Raw genomic sequence first — 14382 nt, 5'->3', positions numbered from 1 at the left:
TCAGTAACATCCCACTAGATTTTCCGTCTATTTTACTTCTATAGATTATACAGTAGTTTTTGCATTACAGCACACTCTCTACACTTGGATGCATATAAAGCTGTGGAGCTTCATCAATGATTAACAGCGGTATTGAGCAAGACTTTCTTTTTAATAGAACATATTGATTTGTTGTGTATGTGTGTATAGAGCATTCAATATAACCCTTTAACATGCGTGTTAATTTACACAATTAGAAACTAAGACTGAAATAAAAGCATTTTCCCCCTCATAAATTTACCTTTCACTTAAATTTGTCATAATGAAAAAGCAAACTTGTGTAAAAGTCTTAGTTTAAATTTTAAATTTGGGAAACGTCACATACAATGTTTTTTAGACACAAATTTGCTTATAACACTGGACATAGGCCAGTTGATTAGTTTATTAGACCAGACAACAAAAAAAGCACACATCTGTCTTCAGTCCACAGCTACAGTGAGAGAGAAAACGATTAAAAGGACAGAATTCATTCAATCCCACTTAGACTAAGGCTATAACATGAAATCTATAAAGATGTGTGGTCTAAATATTTTTTTAAAATACATATGATTAGAATTAGATGTGAGGAGGTAATGATTTGGACAGAACATACATTTTTAAAATGACCAATCTTGAATGTTTTGGGGGAACAGACTTCTCTTGATTCTGGTGTGAGTGTAAAAGACATAGAGTTAATATAACACAGAGTGAAATTACCAAACTTATTTCATTTATTTTGGTAATATAAATAGACTGAATAAAAACTGTAGATAGTCAGTTAATATTTCACAGTTAAATGTTGTCAAATAATATTTCACTAAGAGAGATAAATGAGACAATAAAACATAAATAAAAAAATTATGAGACAAACATAAACAAAAAACAAACAAAAAAAATATACATACATATATATGTATGCATGATGGAAAAATGCATTATATATATATATATATATATATATATATATATATATATATACATTTTTCCATCATCATCATCATCATTATACATTATCAGTAGTTTCATGCTCTAGTTTGTGTTTAGTAATAGCTCACGTTTAAGATTTCAATCAACATATTAAAGAAAACTTCACAATACTGTGAATACACAGTGAGACAAAAGAGAGAGAGAGAGAGAGAGAGAGAGAGAGAGAGAGAGAGAGAGAGAGAGAGAGGTTAGTTACTTTTCAAAAAGTATCTAAAACATTTATTATGTATTAGGAAATGAAGGTTGTAGGGCAGCTTGTAGTGCTGTGCAGTGAAAGATAGGAGGAAGGACTGCCCTCCTGAGGTCACTGCTGATATTAAGGGAAAGGATTTATTTAGATTTTTATACGTTACTTCCGACTATATATATTTTTACAATAAATTATAGATTAAATGTGCACACAAATACCAGTGCTCACAGTGTGTGTGATAAGGGTGAAGGTACTTGTATACCTAAGAAGGATTCTCATTTCTCTGTCATTGAACCTGTGTTTACTACTTATCAGATATATAATTTACTGATTCAAATTCAAATCTAGATTTAAAAAGAGAATGCAGCTCATCAAAAAAAAAAAAAAAATCATACAATCTATTGATTTTTATTTCTTCCGATTTTACTTCGAGCTTTGATCCTACAACAAGTATCTAATCTGGCAACCCGGACATGTTTGATTTCATTGTAAATTAGGCCCCTAGAGGGCAACAGCGGTGCACTCACTGGCCCATAACAGGGTTTAACCTGTTTGTCACAAATTATTTGTGACCAAAAAAAAAGCTAAGTATGAGTTGACATGTCGTTCTTAAAGGAACCCAATGCAGTAAACTATGAATAAAAACAAAACAAAACAAAACAAAACAACAACAAATCAGTTGTACGTGTCATCAATGGCAGACAAACAGGAAACAAACCTTACAGCACCGTCACAGCTAAACCATAGTGGGTTAAAAGTGTAAAACCAGCTCCAGCTTCTATTGGACAAACCCAGTGTGTTTGAGCTAACGTGTTTACACTGGGCCTATTTCCATGGCAACGGAACGCTATCCCGCCCCCTACAGCGCGTGCTTTTCCCCCTTTCCCAATCTTCGTGTCTCGCGCAAAAAAAAAAAAATCTTAATTATCATTATTTTTCCAGATTTTATATATAATACAGCCCGTTCTTCATAACTTCAAAACTTAAAAGTATTTTCTCTACTTTTCGCCAGGTTTTAAACTGTTCAGTATGCTTGAAGATTATGAAGAAGATGAAGATGAAGAAGAACAAGTTGACCCTGAATTTTCTGATGACGTAAGAGTGCAGTTTATGGGCGAGAAAATGTCTCAGATGTTAAAAGTCAAACCAGAGTCTTGGAACAAGTTCATCATTATCGATGAAAACCAAATCCTTCTCACTGACTACTTTGAGGGACGAGTTAAGATTTTGTTTTTCTCTTCAGCCTCTTCTGCTGTCCTCACTGCTTCCTCTGAGGTGAGTGTGGCCTGTGCTGCTAAAGTGTGTGTTTATTATGAAAAAAAAAACAAAACATGTAGATTGGTTCTGATCAGCCAATTGTGTGGAAACAGTGCAATGCAAACAATCATGCATATGCAGGTCACGAGCTTCAGTTTGTTTTCCCATCAAACATCTGAGTAGTTGTTGGTTCTAGATGGGATGATTTGAGTATTTCAGAAACTGCTGATGCTCTAGGAATTTCACACAAGGCTGCGGGCTTAAACTACTTAGAGAATTACTAGACTGTTTTGAGCAGACAGGAAGTCTTTAGTCACTCAAAAGCACTCTTTACAAATGTGTTGAACAGTAAAGCTTTTCAGATGTGCCCACCATGTCGTACAAGAATCCAGTGCTATCTTGGGCACAGACTCATCCAAACCGGACAGGTTTAAAAATTAAAACCAGGTGGTTTTTTTCTATTTTTCACCTGATCAATTTGGGTGAGTCTGTGTGTCCTGTGTGTCTGACAGCGGTGGAACATGATGTAATCTTGTGTTATCTTTTTGTCTGTTCTTCCCCCCATTTTTGGTGAACTTTAGTGACTGTTGTGTGGGAAGATTGCAGATTTTTTGTTTTTGAAATTCTAAAACCAAACCATCTAAAAACAACAACCAAACCATGATCAAAGTCACAGTGATCACACATGTTCAAGACTTCAAGACCTGTACAATTTTATGCATGGTACTGCTGCTGCGTGATTGGCTGACCCGTTTGCCTGTAAATTGTTGTGAAATTACAGCATTTTACAGTGTATTTATACCCATAACTCTCACATAACGTTTTTCATGTATGCTGTATGTCCATCAGGTTTCTTTTCTCTCTGACTGCAAGAGGTTATATGTTCTGAAAAAGGAAAATGTACCTGTCCTTTCTGAAAACTGCAAGGATATTCTGCTTTTTGGTGTTCTGTCACCATCCCTGCTTCTTCAGCTGTCAACCAGTATGGATAAGGTAATCATGCTAAAGGCAAATACAGGTTGCAGGTAGTGGGTACTGTCTCAATGATCCAGGGTCCCTGAACTCAATTTCTCTAGAGAAAGTGAAGTGACATACAGCTAAGTATGGTGACCCATAGTCAGAATTCATTCTCTGCATTTAACCCATCCAAAGTGCACACACACACACACACACACACACACACACACACACACACACACACACACACACACACACACACACACACACACACACAAAACGTGAACACACACCCGGGGAGCCATTTATGCTGCAGTGCCCGGGGAGCAGTTTGTGTGTGTGTGTGTGTGTGTGTGTGTGTGTGTGTGTGTGTGTGTGTGTGTGTGTGTGTGTGTGTGTGTGTGTGTGTGTGTGTGTGATTCCTCACCTTGCTCAATCAAGGGCACCTCGGTCGTGGTATTGCCAGACCGAGACTCAAACCCACAACCTTAGGGTTAGGAGTCAAACTCTCTAACCATTAGGCCATGACTTCCCTAACTTCTATATGTCTTAGATGTCCTCCCTGTGTTGATCTGGATTTGTGTGGATTTTCCAGATTCCTTCCAACTTTTAAAAACATTCCAGTAGAAAGATTACTTATGATAAATTGCCTTTTGTGGGAATACATCCAGGTTGTGTTCCCTGCTCTTTCCCTGCTCTCTAAAAGAGGAAAAAAATATTTAACAAGATCTCACAGGCTATCAGCACTTATCTCAAGCCTGTTTTGAAGTTTGAAACCTAGCAGCAGGCTAGCATGTAAATAAATGCCTGCATCACCACTCAGTATCAGACAGCTCTTTCCATGCATAATGTATCCATGTTTTATGTCAAGGTCTGCCTGCCACTTTTGTCAAACAAGGAGAATCATCAGCTTTGGCCGAATGTGATATCCCAGGATATAACCCGACACATAGAGAATTTATCAAACAAGGTCTCTGTGGTTAAAGGACAAGTCATTGGGAAAACTGTGCTTCCTGTGCCAGCTGTAACAGAGAAGATAGAAGACTGTCCAGCACCCATCAGTCTGTAAGACAGAATTTTATATTTCATTACGCATGTTTACGTAATCAGTCACTCCAGGATTCACCAGATTTCCAAAAGCAGAAATTAATGCAAAAATCAAGTTATCTCTGAGATATTCTGAGGAACATTGGGCAGCAGATTTGGCCAAGATCGTGTCATGCAATGGCATCATAACCCCTATTCAGTAAGCCTTCAGTGATTCATGTGCATCGAACACGAGTACAGACATCATAGAAAGTCAATACATGTGTCTAAACCTGTAGTAGTTTAAAAGAAGAATCATGTACTGGCAGTTTCATGAATTTAAGTAGTTTGCTGCAAAACAAAGCACAAAATACTCCATTGCAAACTGAATAAAGGTGCAGTAAACCCAGCATTTCTGGATGCAACAATCACAAAAAACTGTTTGAAATCCTAAAGGGACTGATATATGTGATTTTTTTTAACACATATAGCACATTTCCACTGTTTGTTTCAGTTAACAATAGTTAATAACTAATTTTACAATTTCAGCCAGTGCTGTCATGACAGAAGGGCAGTGATGCATGCAGTTGAGTCTATGGTCATTAACTGGGCCCATCTCATACAAAAAGTCTTAAAAGAAGATTCTGCTCAGCTCATCTTAAAGGGGCAAAACCCTGGACCAAGCATCGAACTGGACTTTTGGAGGGCCAGAAAAAACAACATAGAGTATATTAATGAACAGGTTGGTATATCCATGAACATTTCTTCACCTTTTACTAGTGTAATTCCCTAGTAATGATATCATTGATTTGTGTGGCTATAAATGTCTTATTCTCAGATTCAGAGCCCAGCTATTCAGAAGATGGTGAGAATTCTAGAAGTGGCAGACAGCAGCTATTACCCATCTTTTAGAGCTCTTACAGAGGAGGTCTATGATGGTAATTCAGTTCAAACCTAATTTTTTTTTTATCATTGCATGATATTCTGTTACAAGTCTGTGCATGTAGTGTAGCAAGCTAACCAGTAATACTGAACATATTTTTTTGCTAGGCGACACATTTGCCACGTCACAGCTCCAGCTCTGAATCCTTGGTTACTTTTTTGTGCATGTTGTCATCTATGTCCCTGTGGTGTTCCTCTGGGTTAAGCGTTTTCTCCCACTTCTAAAATATGGCTGTAGGTGGATTGGCTACTCTAAATTGCACATAGCTGTGGATGACTGTGTATGTGTATGTGTATGTGTGTGCGTGTGTGTGTGTGTGTGTGTGTGTGTGTGTGTGTGTGTGTGTGTGTGTGTGTGTGTGTGTGTGTGTGTGTGTGTGTGTGTGTGTGTGTGTGTGTGTGCATAGTAAATCCCATGAAGGATGTATACTCCTTAAACCCAAGTGTTCCCTAGATAGGCTCTAGAGAATAGGATAAATCATGAATGAATATCGATTTTGCATATATTATACTTTGAGTATATGTGCTCTCTGTCTTTCATTTTTATATTTGAAGCATTACAGGAAGCGAGAGACGTGGACCTTTACCTGCAGCAGCTTCGGCCAGTCTTATCTTGTTTTGAAAAGGCGAAATTCTCATCCATCCATCCATTCATATCTCCACTCTTTCATGTTATTTTTCTGGTTTGGACTCACTGCTCATTTTACCGCCAGCCTGCTCGCATTGTAGTGCTGTTGCAGGAGCTGTGCAACCTCTTCATTCAACAGGTAATAATGAGATCTGAATAGGATTGGATTTTAACATCTCAGTTAGGTTTTCTTCAGCATTATCTGTACTAGATACACAGCTAAAAAAAAAACCAACAACAACAATAACAAAAAAAAAAAGATATATATATATTTTTTTCTTTCCTTCATCCAGGCTAACTTATACCTTTGTGGAAGGGAGCTGCTACGAGGAGAGACAGAGGAAACTCTGGAGAAGCTTCAAGTTGTTGTGAAGCTTATTCAAAGTTTTAAAGAGACGTTCCATACCTACAGAGAGACAGTGGCCTCCTGGGCCAGTTCCAGAGGCAAATGCAAGTGCTGGGACTTTCCATCTGCTTTGGTGTTCAGTCGCTTCGACTGTTTCACAGCTCGAGTGCTTCAGTTAGAGGTGAATTTCTGGTTCCGGTTATAGATTGATCTTACATTGGCTTTAAAGTCCATTTCTAAAGTAATCACACTAAATGAAATGTGTGCGTTGCAGGATCTTTTCTTCACCATGGTCAAATTACAAAAATTGGAAAAGGTTATTTTTGGTGGAATCAAAGGAAGAATGTACACTGAACAGGTTTTTCTACTGCACTCTGAGTTTCAGCAGCTCTGTAAAGGAGTCATGGACAGTGAATATGATCCTTTAGATTTGACATCCAAGGTAGGCTTTTACAACCAGTGAACATTTTGTTAAAAGTGCCATAATATGTAGTGATTCCATGTTATTGTTAGAGGTGGATAGGGTCATCTAGGAAAAGGCAGATAACATATCATTATTTGATAATATATGCTGCATTGCTTGTAACATATACGCATCTGTTCTAGGGTGATATGCTGGTTTATTATGGTAATAACACAGTGATGACTGTTATTAAAAGAGTCCTGTCCAGGTTGAATAGGATATGCTAATAGCTTAGAGATGCCTTAATAAATATCTTTCTTTAATATTATACTTTTGTCTGTTTACGCTGTATCAGAATATCACAATCGATTAATGTTGTATAAGAATTGGTATATAATTCAAAGACAATTGGTGAATAACTAATATTTATTATATTAAGACAAAAATAAATTCATTTCTGTTTATTTTTGTCTCAAGGCTTTTGACGAGGATTATGCACATTTTAAGGAAAAGGTTGCAGACTACGATAGACGGCTTGGCAACATCCTTTGTCTGGCCTGTAAAGACTGTTCAGGATTGGAATCCGTTTTCAAAGTAAGCTTCTATCACTGGTCATTAACAAAAAGAAAAAATGTGTAAACGCTGACACTATTATGTTGTTTATAGCTGCTAGCTGTGTTTCACCCTTTTATGGAGAGAGGGATCATTAAGGAAATATTCAACCCCAGTTTCACCAGACTGATGTGCCTTGTTGGTGTTGAGCTGGAAACATGTAAATACCTACTAAACTCTCAGCGAGAGCAGGTATCACTCTTGTTTATCAACACAGTAAGCTATATAATGTACATAGTAACAGTGCTACATTTTAGACATTGTGATTGTTGCTATTGTTCGGTGTTTGTCTCCAGAGGACGAATTGTAAAGCCATAATGAGTAAGAACATGCCCGTCATGTCTGGTGCTTTGAAATGGGCCAAAATGTTGAGAAACAGAATCCAGGTGCTGTGGGAGAATATGCGATTGGTGCTTGACATGTACGTGTTTCGAATCACCCAAGTCCTAAACTGTATATTCAATAATTAATAGAATACAAATCACAAGATTTACTTGATTGACCTTGCTGTATAAATGTTAACGATAACTAATAAAAGGATCCTGCATCATATACTTTCTAGGACTTTTGAAGAAGCAGACATGAAGACATTATGTCATCAATACATGGAGATGTCCTCACTGCTGGATGAGTATGAAAACGAGGTGTACTCAGATTGGTGCAGTAATGTGGAACAAGTCTGCCAGCTGAACCTTGACCAACCTCTAATTAAGAGAGATTTAATTTCTGGTTTCCTTTCAGTGAACTTCAATCAAGAGGTACAGCCTTATAGTGTTGTACATCAGACTATTAACACGAGTTAGGGTTACTTTGGTTTGGTCATTGAAATTAATAAATTAACATATCTAATCTTGTATCCTAAGCTGATAGCTGTCCTGAGGGATGTCAGATATCTTCAGATGTTGGACCAGACCGATATCCCATGTGCTGCTCTAGAGGTCTATGAGAAAAGAGACACGTTTCTTACGGTTTGTGATAAGTATTATGATTCATACTGGTTATTTGTAGATACTGTATTTGCTATGTTTTACAGAAAATAGGACAATTATTGGAAGCTGTAATCAGTCAGAACTCAGTGAGACTTCATTCCCTTCATTCTATTTCCTCTACAGTGTGTGAGTAGTCTGCAGTTACTGGTCCTGCTGTACAACAAGGTACAGCAGATGGCTGCGGATTCGGAGGTTTCCCTTGTGAACGCCGACCGAGAGGCCATAGACAAGCAGCTGTATTTGGCTGAGACTGAACTGACATGGCAGGATCAAGACTGCTTGAACTATATCTGCCAGGTTAAAGATATGGTATATAAAATGGAGCGCAAGCTTCAAAAATCTAGAGACAATGTTGAGATGATTAAGGAGCTGATGAAGGGATGGAGCATGCAGCCAATCTTCAACAGGAAGGACAATAAGAAAGACACATTGCTGATGCTGGAGGACAGAGCAGCAAGAGTGGCAAAGAAATACAGTAGCATAAGGAAAGATGGAGAGACCATACACAGTCTGTTACAGGTAGGAGTGTATTCACAGGTGTGTTATAGTTTATGGTACATTTTTCCTGTCTTTAAGATATACTCATGTTTCCTGTACCTTGCCATTTTATTTGCTACAGGAGAACAAAAAGCTTTACACTGCAGTTGATGACTCCGAAGCATGGAAAGAGTACTTGGAATATGTGGATGAAATGGTTGTGGAAGGTTTTTTCAATGCCATCACTTACTCTTTAGAGTTCTTTGTGAACAACATGGAAGGATCAGTGAGACAGGCTCCACTGTTAGAGGCTCAGATGGTGCTTAACACTTCTGAGATAGTTTTCAAACCCTCTCTGGACATCGGCGTAGGAGATAACCTGTATGAGTTAGTCGAAGGATTGTTGCAGGATGTGTTTCAAATGTCCACTCAAATTAAAAGGGTGGCACCTCATCTGGATATAAAAGACTATCAGGTGATTATTTATTTATTTATTTATTTATTTATTTATTTATCTATCTATCTATCTATCTATCTATCTATCTATCTATCTATCTATCTATCTATCTATCTATCTATCTATCTATCTATCTATCTATCTATCTATCTATCTATCTATCTCACAAAAAGCATGTTTTGGTTGTACATGCTCATGCAGGATAGAGTCATGAATCATCATAGTTACATTAACCCTTAAATAAACATGTCTAATATTTATCGGTAGGGTGATATGGAGGATATGCTGGATCTCTTAGACCTGCGACAGGAAGTGATGGAGCGAGTGAAGGATGTAATCACGAAAGTCTCTCAGTATAAGAGCTCATTTGAAACCTACACACACCTGTGGCTGGATGATCAGAGTGAGTTTCTTAAGCAGTTTCTCCTGTATGGTCAGGCTCTTACACCTGAATATGTGGAAGCCTATAGGGAGGCTATAGATTTACCAGTGAATCCACCCACAATTGACAAGTTCAGAGAGCAGGTAAAACATTCCACAGCTAAACATATATTTTTTTAATTTGCTTTTTGTGAACAAAATGTTAGGATGTACATTTTCTAATTTTATGTATATGTAAAATTTTTTATACAGATTGACTATTATGAAGAACTGTATGCACAAGTGAGCAAGCTCGAGGACCGGCGAGTGTTTGACGGCTGGTTTAGGGTGGATATCCGTTCGTTTAAGATGAGTCTTTTAAACAGAATTAAAAAATGGAGCTGGATGTTCAAGGAGCACCTTTTGTCATATGTGACAAAAAAGTGAGAAAAAAACTAACTTTTGTTTTCTTTGAAGGCAATTGAATAGTACAAAGCGATAAATGCAAATTTAAAGAATATACTATACTGTAAGTACCTCTCAGCACACACGCTAAAACGGGTTCTTTGCTCAAGAGAGGTGTATCAGAAAAAAACATATAAACATATAAAGCTATATACAGTAGTATTTCATGACTTTTAGATCCTACACTAGTTTACTTTCTCTTTTCCTTGCCAAAATGGATTTGTTGTCATTTTTTCTTTCTGAAATTATACCCAGACGTGATGATTATCAGAGACAAACCAAAGAACACTTCTACATTTGTACTTTTCTATAAGTGCCATTAATCTGACATGTTAGTCTTTATATGCTAGTTGTTCATTTCTCTCCAGTATTACAGACCTTGAGGAGTTTATCGTCAGGGTTGACTCAGGGCTAAAAGAGCCAGTAAAGAGTGGAGACTACCAAGCGCTGGTGCAGGTGATGGGCTGCCTGCTGGCTGTCAGATCTAGACAGCCCAGTACAGACAAGACATTTGAGCCACTCACAGCTGTGATCAACTTGCTTCAACAGTATGGAGAAACACTCCCTGAACATATTTACACACATCTAGAGGTGATCTTCACATAATATTAACATATATATATAACATAATATTAGGATGAGTTTTGGGTTTAATACCAGAACCAGATTAGATCACTTATAAATATTTATATTGCAATTATTAGATTTATTCAGTCTTATGAAGTAGATCCTGAAATATTTGTCAAGGACTGATTTTTCTTTGTTAAGGAGTTACCTGAGAGATGGAATAGCATTAAGAAGCTGGCCTGGTCGGTCAAACATGAGGTTGCTCCTCTGCAGAATGCAGAAGTGGCGGTCATACGTAAGAAGTATGCAGCATTCGAGGTATGTGATGCTGGGTTTTGTATATTATGTATGATTAGAGAGAAATTAATTGAATGTCTGTTCAAAAGTGAAAGCATTTTTAAAGTCTTATTTTTTTCTTGCTGATTTATGTCACTCTGCAGGTAAAGCTGCATCAGTTTGAAGAGAAATTTAGAAAGGATGCTCCTCTTTATGCCAACACGGAAAGCCCGTACACGCAACTAGATAATGTAACTATGTTACCTGTTTTTCATTTACTTAATCTTTATTCCACCTCTGCTTCCGAATATTCCTTGCACAGTATTGGTTTTGATCTGCCTTTGTCTCCCGGTTCCTTAGTGGCACAGGGAGGTGGTAAGACTAGAGCAGGAGGCGGCGATGTTGCAGGAATCCTGTAAGCTGTTTGAAGTGAGCAGCCCAGATTTCAGGCAGATCAAGCTCTGTCAGAGACAGATCTTTGTCTTAAAGCAGCTCTGGGACCTGCTTCTGTGTGCTCAGGTCATTCAGTCACATGCATTTTAGCTGTTACTAATAATATTTCATAGCTTTGACTTATATAATTGTCTATTGTATCTTATGAATAGATTGTGCTTCTTGTATTTGTATCCTATGGTGTAATATGTCTACTCTGAGAATGCTTTCAAAATGATCTTTCTCTGCAGAGTGTAATGGATGTCTGGAAGGAGACACACTGGAGAGAAATTAATGTGGATCAGATGGATGCAGAACTGAAGAAGTTTGCAAAAGTGAGAGATTCTGCTTTTGCCTTTTGCATTCATAAACAGCAATAATTTCAGCTTTGCCTCACAAAAAAGAAACTACAGTATATATTTTATTGATACCCAAAGGGGAGTTCAGTTCAGTTCATTAGTGTGTGTTGCGATGTGCAGTACAAAGTACAAGTTAAACAGTAAAGAGAAGAGAGCAAAAAAAAAAAAAGCATCAAATAAACTGAACTAAGTAAAAAAAATGAGTGCTGTGGTAATTGGAATAGACATCTAAGGTTCAAAACTATAGACCAACTGACTTTAATCTGTGATGGGATGATCACTTCCAGTACGTGTCCATCCACATGGCACAAAGGATTAACTGAATGTTTTGATGAATATGAAAAATGATATAAATTCTATTCTTTAGTCTTCACAATCCCCAATGCCTGTGGGAGATTTTTGACTTGTTTTTTTTAGACATCATTCTCTACCATCATTATCAAAACATCAACTAAAGGAATACCTTTTGAAAGACTCTTTTTCATGCCATGTCTTATTAATGAAGTTTTGGTGGTTTGTGTCGGCCTAATACCCAACTAAAACACTGGATGTTGTTTTTTTTCCTTAAATTTCTCATCCTTATATATCTATATCTTTTCTCAAAATGCTAGATTCAGATGGATTTTTTTTAGAAAATGTCTTAAATCTTGTTTCTGGAGGTTGCCAGCTCTGCAAATTCAAACACAGTTTTAAAGGTCAGCAGGAAATATTTAATGTAAGTAGGTGAAAAACTAACTAATGTGAAAAAGCAAGTGCACTGTGGTTAGGGAAATGCTTTTTGGAAGAATTTATAAATTTGTTAACCAATGCTTTTTTATACTCCAGGAAATGCAGAGTCTTGATAAAGATGCCCGGGGTTGGGATGTCTATGTTGGACTGGACCATGCACTAAAAGATTTGTTGACAGCGCTACGGGCTGTGGCTCAGCTACAGAATCCTTCCATGAGAGAGCGACACTGGGCTCAGCTGGCTATGGCCATGAAGGTGAGTGAATTGTAGAAATTGGGTTATTAATAATAATAGTAGTATAATATATATTGCACATTTAGTTTCTAAAGACACTATAAAGCAAATTTGCTCTGACTAAAAGTAAAATCTTGATTGTTTCATGATTAAATCAGTTACATGTGTTTTCTCAGGTTGGCTTCACTGTTACGGAGAAAACAACCCTTGCAGAATTACTGACTCTGCAGCTACACATATATGAAGAGGAGGTTCACAATACAGTGGCCAAAGCAGTGAAAGAGTTAGCCATTGAAAAGGTTTCAGCTCTTTGGTTCATGCATGCTAACAGTATCCTCACTACAAATCGGCTTCAGTAAAAGAGTTTGTTTATTTCTCTTTCTTCTCCATTAGGCGTTAAGTGAGATTAGTCAGACATGGTCCCTGATGGAGTTTACTTATGAAAAACACTTCCGTACCTCGACACCTGTGCTGAAGTGCGATGATGAACTCATTGAGATGCTGGAAGATCATCAGGTATATAAGTCTACAAAGTATATTCATTTCTGGGTATTACCAAAGTTACAGTAGTTTCGTCGAGATGCAATGAAATGAGGGATAACTTATATTATGACTTGACATATTTAACTCACTTATCAGAAGCATTCTCAAGCAGTTGCTGGGAAAGGAGTATTGTGTTTAGGGCTTATGTGCTGTCTCTGCTGTGCTGAGCCGAGGGTGGACAGATCTCCTATTGTCAGCCGCCTTCATTCAAACGTCTGATTTATGGTGTACAGACCATGCATTAGTGTCCTTATTCACAAGCTGCGTGCGTAGGGGCCAGATCCAGCAAAGAACAATGCTGTTCACAATGAGTCAGCCATATCTCACGGCTTCTTACTCCCACACTGCCTAAAAATACAACAAGCCAAAATAACATTCAGCTCCAGGTTTTGAGAAAATGTTTAAACTCCAAAAAAAAAAACCTTCTTGTATTAGTACCTTTCGATATAGCAAACATTTGTCTGGTTGTGGATCTTTAGATATTTGTAAATAGGAAATTCAAATATTCATGGAACTGCACTGATGATCCTGGGCAACTCATCAAAAATAATACTGTATATTATTTAGTCTCAGATATGAAGCGTTAACTCTCTGTGCCAGTCCCATGCAGGAAAAACCTGTGCTAAATCAAATATGCGGACTAGATGATCTGCTGTGGAGACCCAGAACAGGGAGCAGCTAAAAGAGCTGCAACATTTAGTCTCAGTTATGTATGTACAGCACTGCTTAATGTTTTTTCTAATCTTTTTCCCTCTCAGGTGCAGTTGCAGACCATGCTGCAGACTAAGCAAGTGGAGTTTTTCCAAACAGAGGTACTGGTTCTGCAGAGCCAGCTAACAAAGGCTGATACAGTGTTACTGGTCTGGTTGGAGGTGCAGAGGACATGGGCTTACCTGGAGAGCATCTTTATGGGCTCAGATGACATTCGTCACCAGCTGCCCGAGGAGACACAGCGATTCGACACCATTGACACTGACTTTAAGGTGAATTCATGGCTTTTACATTTTGCACAGATTCTTACAATAAATGAGTTGCAGATGTAGAAAGCAATTCCAACTTCCCAAAATGTGTACTGGGATGTCATGTAAGCAGGGGTGTAAAAGTACAGAGAAATGATAGATACTCAAT

General features: G+C 37.7%; 1 protein-coding gene across 2 annotated transcripts in view; it reads left to right on the top strand.

Annotated features, from left to right (window-relative positions):
• The first annotated feature begins 2046 nt into the window (after nucleotides 1–2046).
• Nucleotides 2047–14382, top strand: part of LOC113644430 (dynein axonemal heavy chain 11) — a 51847-nt gene continuing 39511 nt past the window's right edge. For both annotated transcript variants that reach the window (XM_047810833.1, XM_047810834.1), the window contains exons 1-26: nucleotides 2047–2470; nucleotides 3302–3445; nucleotides 4281–4474; nucleotides 4985–5177; nucleotides 5274–5373; nucleotides 5933–6144; nucleotides 6299–6532; nucleotides 6626–6793; nucleotides 7232–7348; nucleotides 7421–7558; nucleotides 7663–7787; nucleotides 7929–8124; nucleotides 8230–8334; nucleotides 8479–8874; nucleotides 8975–9307; nucleotides 9557–9814; nucleotides 9923–10092; nucleotides 10483–10705; nucleotides 10883–10999; nucleotides 11122–11208; nucleotides 11318–11476; nucleotides 11641–11724; nucleotides 12574–12732; nucleotides 12888–13010; nucleotides 13105–13227; nucleotides 14013–14237. In XM_047810833.1, the coding sequence (XP_047666789.1) occupies nucleotides 2225–2470; nucleotides 3302–3445; nucleotides 4281–4474; nucleotides 4985–5177; nucleotides 5274–5373; nucleotides 5933–6144; nucleotides 6299–6532; nucleotides 6626–6793; nucleotides 7232–7348; nucleotides 7421–7558; nucleotides 7663–7787; nucleotides 7929–8124; nucleotides 8230–8334; nucleotides 8479–8874; nucleotides 8975–9307; nucleotides 9557–9814; nucleotides 9923–10092; nucleotides 10483–10705; nucleotides 10883–10999; nucleotides 11122–11208; nucleotides 11318–11476; nucleotides 11641–11724; nucleotides 12574–12732; nucleotides 12888–13010; nucleotides 13105–13227; nucleotides 14013–14237 (4629 nt within the window). In that variant the 5' untranslated portion in view covers nucleotides 2047–2224. The remainder of the gene's footprint in view (nucleotides 2471–3301; nucleotides 3446–4280; nucleotides 4475–4984; nucleotides 5178–5273; nucleotides 5374–5932; nucleotides 6145–6298; nucleotides 6533–6625; nucleotides 6794–7231; nucleotides 7349–7420; nucleotides 7559–7662; nucleotides 7788–7928; nucleotides 8125–8229; nucleotides 8335–8478; nucleotides 8875–8974; nucleotides 9308–9556; nucleotides 9815–9922; nucleotides 10093–10482; nucleotides 10706–10882; nucleotides 11000–11121; nucleotides 11209–11317; nucleotides 11477–11640; nucleotides 11725–12573; nucleotides 12733–12887; nucleotides 13011–13104; nucleotides 13228–14012; nucleotides 14238–14382) is intronic.

The sequence above is a fragment of the Tachysurus fulvidraco genome, chromosome 3 (assembly GCF_022655615.1).
Source record: "Tachysurus fulvidraco isolate hzauxx_2018 chromosome 3, HZAU_PFXX_2.0, whole genome shotgun sequence".
NCBI lineage: Eukaryota > Metazoa > Chordata > Actinopteri > Siluriformes > Bagridae > Tachysurus > Tachysurus fulvidraco.
This window is presented reverse-complemented; position numbering and strand designations above follow the sequence as displayed.